Source organism: Colossoma macropomum, unplaced genomic scaffold (assembly GCF_904425465.1).
Source record: "Colossoma macropomum unplaced genomic scaffold, Colossoma_macropomum, whole genome shotgun sequence".
Classification (NCBI taxonomy): Eukaryota; Metazoa; Chordata; class Actinopteri; order Characiformes; family Serrasalmidae; genus Colossoma; species Colossoma macropomum.
In genome coordinates this window covers 19,988,177-20,004,627 of record NW_023494788.1, presented here as the reverse complement: position 1 = coordinate 20,004,627, position 16,451 = coordinate 19,988,177, and the positions used below count along the sequence as shown (strand labels likewise).

Below are 16,451 nucleotides of genomic sequence, written 5' to 3'. Positions count from 1 at the left end.
TTCCTAAAGCCCTGCATATGCTGCAAATTACACAGCGTCCCTCAAACAGCATGCATGCAGGCTACAGGAAGCTGTGTTAAAATCTGTGCTGGAGGACTGCATCCATAGCATGATGCTAATGGGCACAAGGCCTATAAAGGCTTGGCTCCACATGCAGCCCATCCCATAAACAGAGGGTCTCCTGGCTAGACCTGGACCTATATATGATAATTATCAAAATCACACGTATTCCTATATAGTAGTTAGTACTCTGTGCCTTTTTGCACTACATGTGAGGGAGAAGAAGTCTAGCCATTCACTCACAACAGTGCAAATTAAAGGGACAGTTAGGAGAATTAGCTAGCTACCTGTTTACAACACCAAAATACATATGTTTATTTAAATTTTATGTTGTAACATACATTTATTTTTTTATATTTAGCCAGAGGTGGATAGTAACTGGTTACATTTACTCAAATACATGTACTTAAGTAAATTTGTACTCTCCTGAGTATTTTCAAATCATAATTATTTTACTTCTCAAGTGTAGAAGTAAGAAAAAAAACTTAGCTTTTTTCATGTTTCATTTCATTATGTTTTGGTGGTGACAATGTCTGTACTGCATTGTGGTCATATCCCTGACTTTGGAGCTTTAGCATTTTACTAAAGGTCCAAAGTCAGAGATATGACCAGCCACAATGTAGTACAGACATTGTCACCACCAAAACATAATGAAATTATTCAGTCCTTATGCTGATAGATGCTCAATTTATAAGTTCCAGTGTAGTTTTATGAGTTTTATGAGTTACTCAGTACTAAGGTTGTTTTTTGACCTGATACTTTTGTACTTCTACTCAAGTATCTAAAGTTGTAATATAATATATAAAAGAATTTTATTGTTGAAATAGCTAACATGTTCTGTGTATGTCAGAATAGACGCAAGACTTAAAGCCGAATATTCAGAAATGCAAACAATTATGGACAATTAGTGATATGGAATGATTTATATCGTAAATAATATCATGATATATCATGACCTTTCACCTTATTACCCATAGTTCCTTTGAAGTGGATGATTTCCCACCTACAGGAGGTCACTGCAGACACGTTTGTTTCTCTACCAGTGTGGACATCCTGTCCAAGCGTGCACATGCAGGAAGAGGATTTCCTCGCTGACTGAGGGAGTGGAGCGCCGTTCCTTAAGGAAAGGAAGAGAGGCGGAACGGACTCCTGCTCAACAATAGTTCTGGAGGGTTTGGCAGCTCCTTTAATCGAAGAGTTTAAGAGGTCAGAGGAATACAGCAGACACGAGAGACGCCTTTTAGCAAAAAGTAGGTCAGGAACATTAAAATGCGTTTTTTATTGCTATATGCATACACACACATCCCACACTTCAGCACATCAAAAGTGTGGCTCAGATCTGAATTATTCATATTCTCAGCACTGTGGTGAACTCAAAGTTAAATTTATTTGTCTCAGTCCAAATACTGCTTGCCTAAGCGATCTAACCAAACACATTAATTCTCACATGACAACAAAAGGCAAATACATATGTAATATTTTCTTATGTAGTATTTTAGAAGATCACCCTGTATATGTTGTAAACAAAAGAGACACATAATATGTTTCTAAGAATCACACTATGAAAGATTTATCTTGCCCAACTTGACAATAATATGGTGCTCATTGGAAATATTTAATGGAAAAGTTGAGGTTTAGCAGGTTACGGACCTTTACCCTAATTTTTCAGACATAATCAATTGCCATTAACTGTCTTAAACGCAGACCCCTGCCTACACACAGACACACTCACAGTAAAGCTAAAGATAACTGAAAAGTGAAAAAGAGGACCTATGGGTGAAGCTGAGATAACGACTGGTTCAGACAGAGCTGGAGACAGAGGCAGAGAGTCAATAATTCATACTAGACAGATTATGCCACTCTTTCTCTGTTCCTCTCTGCCTCTCTCTCTTTACCACACACACATACTCAAATGTCCAGTCATGGAGGAATCCGTCCTTCTCTGACCCCTAGCTGTGTGTTCATCAAAAGTCAACTGTAGCCAGACAAAACTCTCTCTGAACCTGACCGTAACTCTTCTGTGTGAACCAATCCATAACTCGAAAAGAAAATTCTGTCTGAACTCGACTGCAGCCTTACAAAATTCTGTCCAAACTCGACTGATGCCTTTCAAAATTCTTTCCAAATCTGACAGCAGCCAACAATATGCTGTCCCAATGCAACTGTGGTCAACAAAAATTCTGTCCAATCCTGACTGTAGTCAAAAATTCTGTCCGAACGTAAATCTGACTGTTGCCCAACAAAATTCTGTCCAAACCCGACTGTAGTCAAGAAGATTCTGTCAGAACCTGACTAAAGCCTGACAAAATTCTGTCTGAATGTAACTGTAGTCAAAAAATTCTGTCTAATCCTGACTGAAATCAAGAAAATTCTGTCCAATCCTGACTGTAGTCAACAAAAATTCTGTCCAATCCTGACTGAAATCAAGAAAATTCTGTCCAATCCTGACTGTAGTCAACAAAAATTCTGTCCAATCCTGACTGAAATCAAGAAAATTCTGTCCAATCCTAACTGAAATCAAGAAAATTCTGTCCAATCCTGACTGAAATCAAGAAAATTCTGTCCAATCCCGACTGAAGTCAACAAAAATTCTGTCCATCTGAATTGAAGTCAAGAAACACTGAAGTCAAGAAAATTCTGTCCAATCCCGACTGTAGTCAACAAAAATTCTGTCCAATCCCGACTGAAGTCAACAAAAATTGTGTCCAATCCCGACTGTAGTCAACAAAAATTCTGTCCAATCCCGACTGTAGTCAACAAAATTCTGTCCATTATTATCCCAATAATATTGTATCCAAACCTGCCTGTGGCCTAAATGAAGACCATAATCTGCAAGTTGGTAGACGGGCTACGAGACACCTAAATGCATAACATAGTCACTCAAGCCCAACAAACATTTGATAAATATTGAAGTGAATAGTCAAGCTCCAATTTGATCTGGATATTACAGATATGTAGGTCCTTTAACCATTTTAGTGGAGCATATTATCACAAGGTACTTTCAGTAGCATGAAACAAATACACTGGCACTGATAAAGAACTAGTGGGGTATATATGGAGACTAAGTGCGTATGAGATGGAATCTGAAAGCCAGATATAAAGAAAAGAGAGCAGTCACACATTAGAGAGAAAACACTGTATCCTGACATAATAAATTAAAAGGCAAATTCCTCATATGCAGTTTGTAGTATAAAGATGTGTGCAGTTGTGTGTGGTATAAATCCTATGAAGTAAAGGCCTTTGTGCTTCTTTGTAGCCCAATGCTGCAACAGCACCAATCACAGAGGACAGCTCTAAAAATAGAGCCCGCTCTTCACAAGAACACCTGACAAATCTCTCTCTCTCTCTCTGTCTCTCTCTCTCTCTCAATCCCACTTTCTGCCTCCCTGTAGCTGCTGGTACTGCAGATCCAATACCTGTTTCTGCAGTAATTAGATTCAGTGAGGAGTGAAGAACGAAGCATAACCATCAGCAGTCTTCTATCAAGAGCAGAGCCTCCAGCACACACAGCGTTGTTTTCATACCTCATCAGAACGTGGAGTCATACATACAACATGTCCTATAATAATTTGCCTTAGATGTGATGTCTATAACAATGTATCTATATGTTACCCATATGTTATATATGTGCATGTGTGTGTGTATACATAAATATATATATATATATATATATATATATATATATATATATATATACACATACACACACACACACACCAATCAGGCATAACATTATGACCACCTTGTTTCTACACTCATTGTCCATTTTATCAGCTCCACTTACTATATAGGTGCACTTTGTAGTTCTACAGTTACAGACTGTAGTCCATCTGTTTCTCTGTATACTTTGTTAGCCCCCTTTTACCCTGTTCTTCAGTGGTCAGGACCCCCATGGACCCTCACAGAGCAGGTACTATTTGGGTGGTGGATCATTCTCAGCACTGCAGTAACACTGACGTGGTGGTGGTGTGTTAGTGTGTGTTGTGCTGGTCTGAGTGGATCAGACACCGCAGTGCTGCTGGACTTTTTAAACACCTCAGTGTCACTGCTGGACTGAGAATAGTCCATTAACCAAAAATATCCAGTCAACAGCGTCCTGTGGGCAGCATCCTGTGACCACCAAAGAAGGACTAGAGGAAGATTAGCTCATACTGTACAGCAAGAGATGAGCTGTCGTCTACAGCGTGGACCAACAACGTAGGTGCGTCTAATAGAGTTGACAGTGAGTGGACACAGTGTTTAAAAACTCTGTCTGATCCACTCAGACCAGCACAACACACTAACACACCACCACCACGTCAGTGTTACTGCAGCACTGAGAATGATCCACCACCCAAATAGTACCTGCTCTGTGAGGGTCCATGGGGGACCTGACCACTGAAGACCATGGTAAAAGGGGGCTAACAAAGTATACAGAGAAACAGATGGACTACAGTCTGTAACTGTAGAACTACAAAGTGCACCTATATAGTAAGTGGAGCTGATAAAATGGACAATGAACGTAGAAACAAGGAGGTGGTCATAATGTTATGGCTTGTTGTACAAGATTAACTAAGCAAAGTAGATTTAAGTATTACAGTGTTCATCAGATGTTTCCTTCAATACAGAATGAGCATGTTAAAATCAAATGCAATAATAAAAATACAGTATTACTAAAAATACAGTTTTTAACTCTAACCTTCACTTCAAAACCTTAATAACTGTTAAACTAAATGCTTTCGTTCTTTCAGTTAAACAAAAATTAGACAAAACTTTTGTAAAAAAAAAGCACTTTACAAAGTCAACATCATTTTTTAGCCTTGTTTTCCTTTGATTTCCTTACAAAGAACGCTTTTGGACTGAAATGCAGGAAAACAAACAGACACACATAGACACACTGTCTCTCTCACACACACTCCACCTCCCCGACTGGAGGAGGCTTGTGTACAGAGCAGGTCTGGATCTTTATCAGGCGCCACAATTAAGATTAGCCAGGCCACAAACTGTCCAATTGCTGTTGTTATCGCAGGCTGTAATCCTCAAAGTGTGGCGAAACCATCTATCTTCTGTCTTTCTCTGCTTTGATTAGTTGTGCTCTCACTCTGCAGGCTGAGAGTACAGTAGCAGGCTTATTAGGCTAATGCTATATCAGCTTCACTGGAGCTTAGAACAGTTTGTGCAGATTAAAGCTAGAAGTGTCACACCTACAGTACATTCAGCATGGCTGAACCTCAGAAACAGCAGCTTCTGGTACAAAGAAAGCATCATATACAGCACAAAATAGCAGGGGATAACTATGGAAGCCCACTTTCGCCAGGCAGCAGGGAAAAATATTACCTATATTTAGTTTTTTTGTTCTGTTTCTGGCAGTTTTATGTCAAAATTTTGACTTGGTATTTTGAAATAATGACTTATTTTCTCAAAATATTGACTTATTATGTCTTAATAATGACATACTCTATCAAAATAATAATTCACTATCCTGTAATAATTAATAAATGATTATGTACTTTCTTGATATTTGATTGAAGATACAAAGTCAATACATACATACATACATACATACATACATACATCATCTAAACCGCTTATCCTTCTGGGTCGCGGTGGGGTGCTGGAGCCTATCCCAGCTGTCATTGGGCGGAAAACAGGATACACCCTGGACAGGTCGCCAATCCATCGCAGGGCACAAAGTCAATATTTCAAAAAAAACATTTTGAGATATTAGGTCAATATTTCAGAAAAAGAACGTATTATTTTCTTGAAATATTTCATAATAAGTCTCTATTTCAAGATATTAAGTCATATTTGGAGAAAATAAGTCATTATTTGGATATAATAAGTAAATCATATAAAAAATACATCAATATTTTGGCAGACTACTGCTAGAAACAGAGATGGAAAAAAAAAATCCTCTACTTGGCGAGAAGGAGACGTTACACACAAGCACACACTCTCAACCCGAGATTGTGTGTCTGTGCGTATACAATGAAACGCACAAATTACCTTCAGCATGTTATTATCAGGCAATCATACAAACACAGCCAAACGCAGGTGCGCTCTCTAGCTCTCTCTCTCACATACACACATATATATATATATATACACACACACACACAGAAACAAACAGTGAATAAGTACAATACCTGAGCTTTAACGCATTCCTGAGGAGGGGCCAGAATGAGATGAGAGCAGAGGAGAGAAGCAGAGAAGATGACGGTTATAAACAGCACTGAGAGTTATTCAGACACGCACACACACAGAGCTGGCGCAGCCGAGCCCTGCTGAAAAGCACTTTGCAAGTCATACTACGGGAGGAGGAGAGGGACACATTCTTCATAAAGGCTCGGCTACCTCGATCGGAGCGGTCTCCAGGGGCGACAGAGGGCAGTGCTGAGGACACACAGGCACACACGGTACTGTGCTCACGTCAGAGACCACCCTTCGTTTATTTATTTTCAGTCTCAACAACCATTAAGAGTAAGTCATTCGTTTTTTCACCATAAGAAAAAAAACAGAAAATATATAAAAAATTACACAAAAGACTCAACAACTAAATATATTATCACGTTTCTGTGTTTAGTGTGTCCACCCTTTACCTTTATTACGGTTTCTATCATATTAAAAGACTTATTTTTTAAAATATTTTTTTTCTTAGTTCAGTCTTAGAAGTTGGTTTCACTTTCTCTTTCTCATAATCCAAGTAAACCCAAACACGTTCAGTGATGCTGAGGTCTGGACTCTGGGGTGGTCAGTCTAAAGTTCTGAGAAACACCAGCAGCTTCTTTTTAGATTTTCTTTTATTTCTGTCTGCTTCCTTTTATCAGTGAGGGCTTCTTGACAGCTACACATTCTTTCAGACCCATAGCGCTGAGTCGTCTTCTCACAGTAGAAGGATGGACAGAAACACCTGTGGCTGTTTTCAGATCTGAAGCAGCTTGATTTTCTCCTCTCTCTCAAAGATGAAAGCTTTGGTTCTGGTGGTCTATCAGGTCTTGCATGGTTGTTAAGAGTCCCATTTTCTCTTTTAACCAGTGTTTAAGGTCCAGTTCTGTAACCTCCTGTAACTACCTTTGACATTCTCTGTGCAAGTGTACTATCATACATCGAATCTCCTCAGAAATTTCTCATGAAAAAATGAATAATGTACTTAGTGGCCATTTTAACTGCAAATTAACTAAACAAAAGATGTTCTCTGACTTTTGCACAGTACTGTTTGAACAGATGGCGTCATGAAATACAAAGTACAAAGCACAGACACATAAGAGCGTTCCACAAAAAGCGAGTGTGCCCCAAAACCCCCCAAAAAACTCAAATGGGCACATACACTTTAACAAGCAAGACACTGAACTAATTATGCATCTAAATAGCTCAGAAAGCCTGACTCAAAACACTGTGACTATGCTGCCTGAGGGAGTCCATTTAGCTATTGAACAATTAACACTGATTGGCTTAGAGAGGGAGAGGGAGCGGGAGAGTGTAATGGTGCCCATTTGAAGGCCAAAACAAGGCACTATCTATGAACTGGCTGTGTGGATGGAGCACATTCTACTCCACTGCCATTTGAAAACACTGGGGGCTCAGACGGCCTCTCTCACTCCGCTAACAAACACCATGCATTCGGTTCATTTCCAAGGCAATTCAGTCACAACTCCAAACTGTTATTTCACCATTCTAACTAAAGTGTTAGCCCACGTTGGTCTTTAAAGCAATGGTTTGACCAAAAATTCAGATTTACGCAATTTCCCCTTTAAGCCAAATGTAGTCAAACATTTGAGGCAAATATGCTACCTTAGTTTTGCACTGGAGCTATGAGACTAAGATAGCTAACAACTAATGTAAGCTTGCATCACAAATAGACTTGCTTATGTTGTTTCTGACTCTTTATACAACAGTTAGTTCCGGCCACACAAGCTGATTGGTTGAGAGGCGTTCTAACTGTGCTGATATTTCGCCATAATATCACAGTTTTTTCAACAAAGCAACGACTTTGACAGCTGTAGGAGACACTCAAGCCATTTGAACGTTTTTACTTCTTACTTTGCCACAAACAGAAAATGGACACTTTTAAGATCACATTTGACCGACAGCTGATTTGGTCAGACTCTGAGACATTAGCCAGACATGAACTGAATAGCATTCGCCAAACAAAATGGGCTGTAAGATGCTTTACAGACTGGCTGGAACAAAACAACATTAATACTGAGCTAAACTGAGCTAAACTTGATATTGTGGCAGTTTTATGGCATACTGTGCAGCGAATTTCGCGATGACACACTCCCTTTCGTTTTCTATTGCTTAAATATGACATACTGGTTTCAGTGAAAATGGACAAACATATATGCTTCTAGTTTTTAGCTATGCAATGAACCCAATTTTTATAGACAGTATGTGATACAGTGTCAGAATTCACATAAGCAGGTCTGCTTGAGATCACTCAACAACTTAACCTGGTCCAAGGCAGGAGTACAATGATTTAGATATGCACTTAACTCAATGCTAACTGTTATTTGTCAGCCGTTTACCCTCTTAGTTCCAGTGCACAACAAAAGAAGCTTCAGAAGCCTCTGACACCAAACTTGTCTTGACTGACTGACTACATCTGGTGGTCTGCTAGACTGTTCTGAACTAATGAACCAGTGGTAGAGTGCATGGAGGGTAATTATGTTCTTTGTTAATGACAGCTCAAATTATTTTTAAATAGCTCCAAAAAGTTTCAGTTGATGAAATACTCAGAGCAAAACTGAATGAAAGGTTTCTGAATGGAGCCCTATTTGAGCTAGATTAGCTTTTATCTGGGGAGGTACCATAATTTAAATGATTACCAAGGAGACCCGTAATTTGATCCAGTATGAATCTACAGTTTTAACAGCTCATAATTGTAGAGTGAATAGTTTTCTGTAATTAGTTGAACCAGGGGTCCCTCAGTAACAGCGGTCCTGTTCCAAACCACCTCATGCTAATTGAATAACAAAACTTTTTAATAGATATGGTTAAGGGTGGGAAATATGATGATATTTTATCTATTTTGTGACAAATTATGTCACAATATGCTTTTCAGAGCATATCATGGATATTGTCAGTACTTAACACTGACTGACTACATGTTTCATTAGAAAGTGAGCATAATCAGGCCTGTTTAATTGGACTTAGTGCAGTTCATTTTGTAAAACACTGGATAAAATCATCATAGTAGGTTTTATTATTATTATTATTATTATTATTATTAATATTTTACTATCCCACCAATCACAGAAGACGCTATATTGCACTACAGGTTCTAGTTTGCCTGTTCCAACTTATTAAATCTCAGAAAAATGTGAAGCATATCGTGTACCGTCAAAATGTCTTGAAGTATTGTAATACAATATTTTCACCGTGTTGCCCACCCATAGATATGGCTTTGTGGTGGGTTGTTGCTGTTACCAAGTGTGGCGCTTGTAGCATAATCTTAAAGTCAGCATCTGGGCTGTAACTTTCCAATCCATCGGTGGGAATCTGGCAAAACTAAACAGATATTTTAATTCTGCACTAACTAGCCAGTCAGGTTCCTTAGAAACATGAAGTAGTGCTGGATATTGTTAAAAATTGGTTTGTAATACCAATTTCTTGATTTCAATACCAATTCCTGAATGCTCCTTTTTCAGTACCTTCTTTTAAATTACAAATGAAATAGAGACCACAATGGACTGCACACTATTTGAGAAGCACCGTTAATAACATGAGCAATGTAGTTTAGGCAGCCAATCACCCATTTCTGAAACATGCATTGTTTCTGGCTCACTGATGCAGACTTTAAAATTAGGTAGTGAGATGTAGAACTGAATTATGTTTTTTTTTTTTTTACTTGGTAGTATTTTGGGAGAGGATTTCCTTGCCTCGCAAATCTAATCCAACTCCAAATGTGCTTTAGCCAAATCTGTGCCAGATGATGCTTAGTGTCTTATAATTTTGAAAATTCTACAAGACTAGGGCACATTTATGGCAAAACTCTGAAAAGAATCATGTTCTTTCAATGAAATTTCACTTTTGGCTATGCATCAAAGTTCCTGAAAATCCTAGCGTGATAATCAAATGCACACGCCCAGCATCTGGCCTTTAAAGTCACTCCCGCCAGTCACAGAAGACGCTACTCTGTAGGGCTTATTCAAAGTGGTCTGCACATGATCTTTGTTTGGGAACATGCAACCACGTCTCCACGCTCTTCCCACAGACTGCTTCAACAACTGGGAGCGGTTTGGGACAAAAACGTGTGGGGTCGTGGGAAAGTTTTGTCGTCTCTTTTGCTAACTCTGGCCCAAGGCTAAAGGAATATGATGCAAAGCTTTTTCCTGTGCATGGGAGCGAATTATTCCCAAACAAGTGAGGGAACACTGGCAGTTTTCCTTTGGGAATGAGAGGAATTCAAGGAACGGAGGAGAGCAAAATTGGGGAGGGGGGATGAAAAAAGAGGAATGTGCCTACGTGACTTCTCATTTCAGATGTGCATACCAACACTGCAGGGAACAGTGAAAAAAAACCCACACCCTATAAGCAAAACACAAACATTAAAAGATGATTACGCTGGCACTTTTCTGCAGCATCAGTCGGTGCAAGGAACACAAGCTGGACCCCAAGAAAGTGTTCCAACAGTATATAAACGACAATCAGCTTTGACCAGGGCTGTCGCAATTACTTGATAAAATATTCAGTAATTAAAATATACTTTCTCTGATATTCAGTCCAGCATTTCCTACTGATATTAAGTTGACACAGACACCTGGTATCGGATCAGTGTCATCTTTGAATAGTGTTTACGTTAGGGGTGCAAATATTATTATTTCTTGCAACTGATTTTTAATGTTTAATTGCGTTTTAAACCTGAAGCTCACACTGTGTAGGTTAAACAAACAAATGAAACATGCTAGCACATTTCTAGTACTTTCTATTAGCTACAATATAATGAATATTACTTACTCGTTTATGAGCTAAACTGGCATTTAAAATACATAAATGAAAAATCAGTTTAAAAAAAAACCTTATTTAAATTACATTAATCAAAGTGCTACAATGACAGTAAAGGCAACTAACAAGTCAAGACATTTTTTATATTTTTGTGCAGCAGTAACATTCAAATAACCTGTCCAGGGTGTATCCTGCCTTCCGCCCAATGACCGCTGGGATAGGCTCCAGCACCCCACCGCGACCCAGAAGGATAAGCGGTTTAGATGATGGGTGGATGGATGGATTGATGGAGTAACATTCAAATACAGCATGTGAACTTACCTGCCTCACGTTATTCACACTTATTTTTAAAAACATTTAAAATTTCAGTAAAGATCGGCCAATATAAAATAAATAAATAAATAAATAAATAAATAAACTGGCCGATTGCGTGTTTTGGGCAAATACCTGCCAATCCTCATAATGCATCCATAGTTTCTTTATGTATTTTTTAATTAAAGCTTTTTAAATGCTTTCTTGTTTGTCTTTCATGAATAATGTATTTTGGACTATATGAAAACAGTTATAATTTTATTTTTGGCCTTTTTGTTAAAACCCTGATTAGTCAATTAACTGCCAAAATAATATCTAGAGTACTCTGTTATTACTATAATTGATAATGATGGCCTTGTATTCAACCTCTCTGTCTTTTATCTGTCTCAGGCAGCATCCACAGATATGTGGATATTTTTAAAACATATTTTTTTCCTTTGTGTTTTTGTCTCCCATCCACAAATGAAAGGCATTATCGGTCACTGAAAACGGGTTTTTTAAAATGCTCTCTATAATTTGAATGGAGTAAAAAGTTAAAGAGACTTTTAAGAGATGGTGATGCAGCCCTGACAACATCAACAACCCCAAAGAAGCAAACAGTATGCATTGTTTTGCTTTTTGAAGCTTTTATTTTCTGTAGAAACTGGACTTTGGATTTGTGTGGAACAATGAATTTCAGAGGTCTGACAGCCTGCAAGTCAAAGCCTAGTGTGTTTGTATGCCGCTGGTTTGTGTGAAAAGCCTAATGATTACTGAGATTTAACATAATTAAGAAGCAAAAGTGGAGTCAATCAATCATGATTTGATTTACATTGGGTGGGACCAGTTCTAGGTAACTCTAGCTCTTCTGGAAGTCCTTGATACATCAGCGACGGTGAGTACGAGTGGTAGCTTGACCAATGTACTTGGAAAATGTTAGAAATTAAAAACAAAGGACAAATATTTTAATATGTATGTTCCTCTAAGCATTTAATCTAGAATGGACAAAAAATGTTCAGTAGCTTGGTGCTAACATACAGCTGAAATCCTTTAGGAGTGCTAACAAAAATCAGAATTATCGTAGGGGTGTTTTGACCAAGGTTCCTTGGTTGAAGGCCTGAATTGAAGGCCTGGCTCTAATAGTCACATTTCTCCACTCTCCATCATCATCTCTACTTAGCTGGAATGCTCATGTGAACATTATGGACAGAGAAATTTACAATGATTTTGGTGTGGGTGAAGTTATTTATTTATTTATTTATTTATTTATTGACAGCTACGAAAAAGCTACATTTTCAAAAATAGAACAATGCATGTGGACCAGGCCTCAGACGAGGGAGCAGCACATATGAAATGCTAATGCCAAATGTTCTTCTACCGCTGCTTAATAAATACCATCTTTCCCCTAAAGCCGTCTCTGCCTCCACTCAGTTGCACGCTGAGTTTGAAGCAGATGAGCGTGTAATGGAGCTTTGCTACCTATAGAGGATTAGCCTGCGTGGAGAAACACGGCCGTGTGAAAATGAGGCTTCTACCCACACTCCCTTTCTATATTTCCTCCACCGAGCTGGATCTGACTGATGTTGCGCACACAGCACCACACAAAGCACTAAATACACATACAAGCACAAAGCGGTGCAGAGCATCATACCACGACGAGCTGCACAGAGCACAGTGGGTTTCAGAGCAGAAACTGCTGGCACAGACAGAGTCTTTAGCCAGCACAACACAGTCCTTCTGACAATGGACACCCACAACAACAACTAGAGCACCTCGAGAGAGTGAATATGAAAGCTAGCACAAAACACAACGAAAAGGTCAGGAGAGAAAAACAGACAGGTACCGCACCAACAGAAACACAACAAAAAGAACTTCGGACAAACAGATATAAAGCCAGCATTCAGTCACACAGCACAACACAAAGTCCAGCAAAAAATAAACACCAGCACATTAACAGACTGAGCTATGGAGAACATTTGAGAAGGAGAAAGCGAGAAGAAACTGAACAGACACAGCTACTTAAAGGTAGGCTAACTCATGCTAGCAGATGCTTAGCACAGAGAGCTAGCAAGAAAATCAAACACTGAGGTAAAGGCAAAGAAGAATAAGAAGAGCACAGGAATGAAAAAGGCCACCTGGAGACAAGGATGGAGGTACGAGGTGAGGTACACAAAACCAGACATCAAGCTTAGCCAAGGAACTACAGAAGACATGACTAGCATGAAAGCTAGCAACAACGCTGTGGACAAATAATAAACATGTACAGCTAAAACATGGATGTATTCGGCCAGAGCGGTCTAGAAGAGCATTTGGTACCTTTGCTTAAAAAAAAAAAAAGTGTATTTTATCATTTAAGTCCCCATTTATTCTGTCAGACTTCCTGCCTTCCTGATTTTAAGCTTAATACCACAGAGTTTTTAAGATAGCATGCGTGTCAAGAGCAAAAAATATGCTAATTTTGGTATATTAATTTACCAGAGACATTAAAAGCACAAAGTGTATGGCTTAATTTGTGTTAGACCTGTCACATGGACTACAGTTAAAGGGCAAGCCCCCCCATTTTTCAAAATTTCTGCATCATTCCTTTGCTCAGATGTAAGGTCATTCAGGGTGGTTTAATGGTTCAGTGCAGAGTGGTGGTGACGGAAAGCAAAGGTTGAAGTATGTACAGTAAAAATATAGCCTAGCCATTTTATTCACTATGCAACATGATTAGCGAATTCACACATTTTCTGAGTTTTTACATGTATGCTGATAATGCCACAACTGAAAAAATATATATTTTTTTTTGAGAACTCTCTTGTCCTACTGTATCCAGCATGTACCTCTCCACCATGACTGGATTGCAAAAAGTTTCAGGCAAAAAAATTTTTGCAAAGCTATTTTAAAACAACGCCTCAGGCAACAGGCAAAGAATAAGTAATCATTTCATGTAGTATCTTTCTTTTAACAGTAAACACTTTGGACGTCTGGTTCCCATCGCCACTGCTATGAACAATTCGGACTTGTTTAGTTTCTCCAGAATGGAGCATTTCACCACAAACCACTCTACATTACTGTATTTACATCTTAACCATTTTATTTTTTAGTTATCTATTCATTTATGTATTAAAAAAATAATATTTTAATTACAGAGACATTGGAAAAAAAGGAATTCTCCTTCAATAATCAGTGATAACAGACTAACTAAACATAGAGCTAGCAAGATGTCAAAGTTAGCTAGCTTGGCCATACTTCCTGTAACGTACAGAGATCATAATTCTCATTCAGAAAATCCACCACTGTCATTAGATGGCGTTACAATGAACCTCAAATAGTTAATTTATACCATTCTGAAATGCATGTAGGCTGTCTATCATTAGAAATGTTGGCCTGTTTGCAAGAACAGTACTACAGATTAGACAGTTTTGCAGACAGACACCACAAGCACATACCAAATTCTGTTATCTCACCCATGCACTTCTCTACATACAATCCACTTCTGTTTTTTTGTTCTCTGCTCTCTTTGTTAATTATTGCTGACAAACAAGGCTGAATAGCCCATTCAAATGGCTGAAGAAGCACGTTTCTAACAGAAAATGATTGAGCAGTGTTGCTACATACATACTGAAGTCCAGAGAGGGCTATAGACAGGCAAAGAGGTGAAGGCTAGTATTGTAATTAATAGTTATTAAAAGTAAATTGTTGTGCAATTGCAAACTAACATAGTTAAGAGATGATAAGGTACAGGAAATCTGAGCTATCATTAGTTCCCCAGCTATGATAAGCTGTACGAAACTGAGCAGCTAAAACTAAGGTAGGAACTTCACAATAAAAACCAGCAAGTTAAACGCAAAAGCACATTCACAGCAGCATCTGACGTCGTCCCGAAGCCAAACTGCAACAAAAACCAACACAAACGCAGCACAGTCACAAGGGGAGGGTGAAGTTGTGTGAAAGTGAGCGGAAGGTAAAGGTGTGGGACTGACCGTGTGGTATCCGCGGGCTACGGGCGGTTTGCCTGCGGGGTACGGGTCCACTGTGTCGATGATGGTCTGCCGCTCGCCCTTCTGGTTGATCTTGCGGAACCTCCGGCGGGACTGCCTGTGTGATGCCTGGCGCTGAAAATACTCCTCATTCTCATCCATATAGTCCACCTGCCGACGGAAGAGAGAGATGAGTGATTCTCTACCTCTCTCGCTCCCTCCCTCCCTCCCTCCCTCCCTCACTTTGTGTCTTCCCCCCTCCCACCCTCTTCTCTCTTGCACTGCGTAAAAATAGCAGTGGGTGTGTGAGCCTGTCTGTACCGCGTGTGAGTTTGTGTGTGTGTGTGTGTGTGTGTGTGTCTCTGTGTGTGTGTGTGTGTGTGTCGAGCCTCAAACGCCTACGTCAAAGAGGAGAACAGAGAAAACTGAGGCGAGAGAGAGGAGGATGCTTCCTGTGTGCAGCAGGACAGGCCTCTGCTGAAGATTTTTGGGTCTCTCTCGTGAGCTGCAGGTGTAGTGGACATGCTGGGGTCATCAAACTGGCCGAGCAAAGCTTGTGCTAATGTTATACTGCGTCATACTGCTTGAACAAATATTTCTTTCACGTCATCTTTCTACTTCAATATGCACTAACAGAAACATGATGCATACAGTAATACTTCATTCAATACTTCATGTAGTTATATTCTTCATAAGCAGCATGAGAAATTATGGGAATTATGTGCAGATATCCGACATTGTTTGAGGTACACACCTGGTAATACATAAACATGCTAATACTTATAATAAAATATAATGTTATTAAAATATAATAAAAGTCCCAGATAAATAGCAATTATTATCTAATAGTTTGTTAACGCTAGTAAATAATTATATAAAAGTTATGTGTGGATTAGTAAGTGCTACAATTTGAATTAAAAGGCCTAACCATTCACTAAGTGACACAAGTAATCACAAATAAGTAAGCGAGCACTGTAAATACTTTTCATAAATGTATGATATTAAATGTAAAAAGTAATATGATAAATCTTTATAAATACATTGCCATGTCACAACTTCATAGTAGGGGTCCAACTGCTTATTAATGTTTAAAAAAAGTTTATATTAAGCACATAATAATGATTGATTAACTTCATAACTTACTCATTTAAAACAGGACGTTGACAATGATTTATTCTTAATTATTATGGAGGAGCATCATTTCAAAATCTA

The 16,451-nt window shown here is 38.8% G+C and overlaps 1 protein-coding gene across 1 annotated transcript in view; it reads right to left on the bottom strand.

The window, feature by feature from the left end:
- The window catches only part of rapgef2 (Rap guanine nucleotide exchange factor (GEF) 2), a 163,960-nt gene that overhangs the window by 64,933 nt on the left and 82,576 nt on the right, over window positions 1-16,451 (bottom strand). Inside the window, 2 exon segments of the mRNA XM_036568773.1 lie at window positions 6,186-6,203; window positions 15,243-15,410. Coding sequence (XP_036424666.1) covers window positions 6,186-6,203; window positions 15,243-15,410 — 186 coding nt within the window.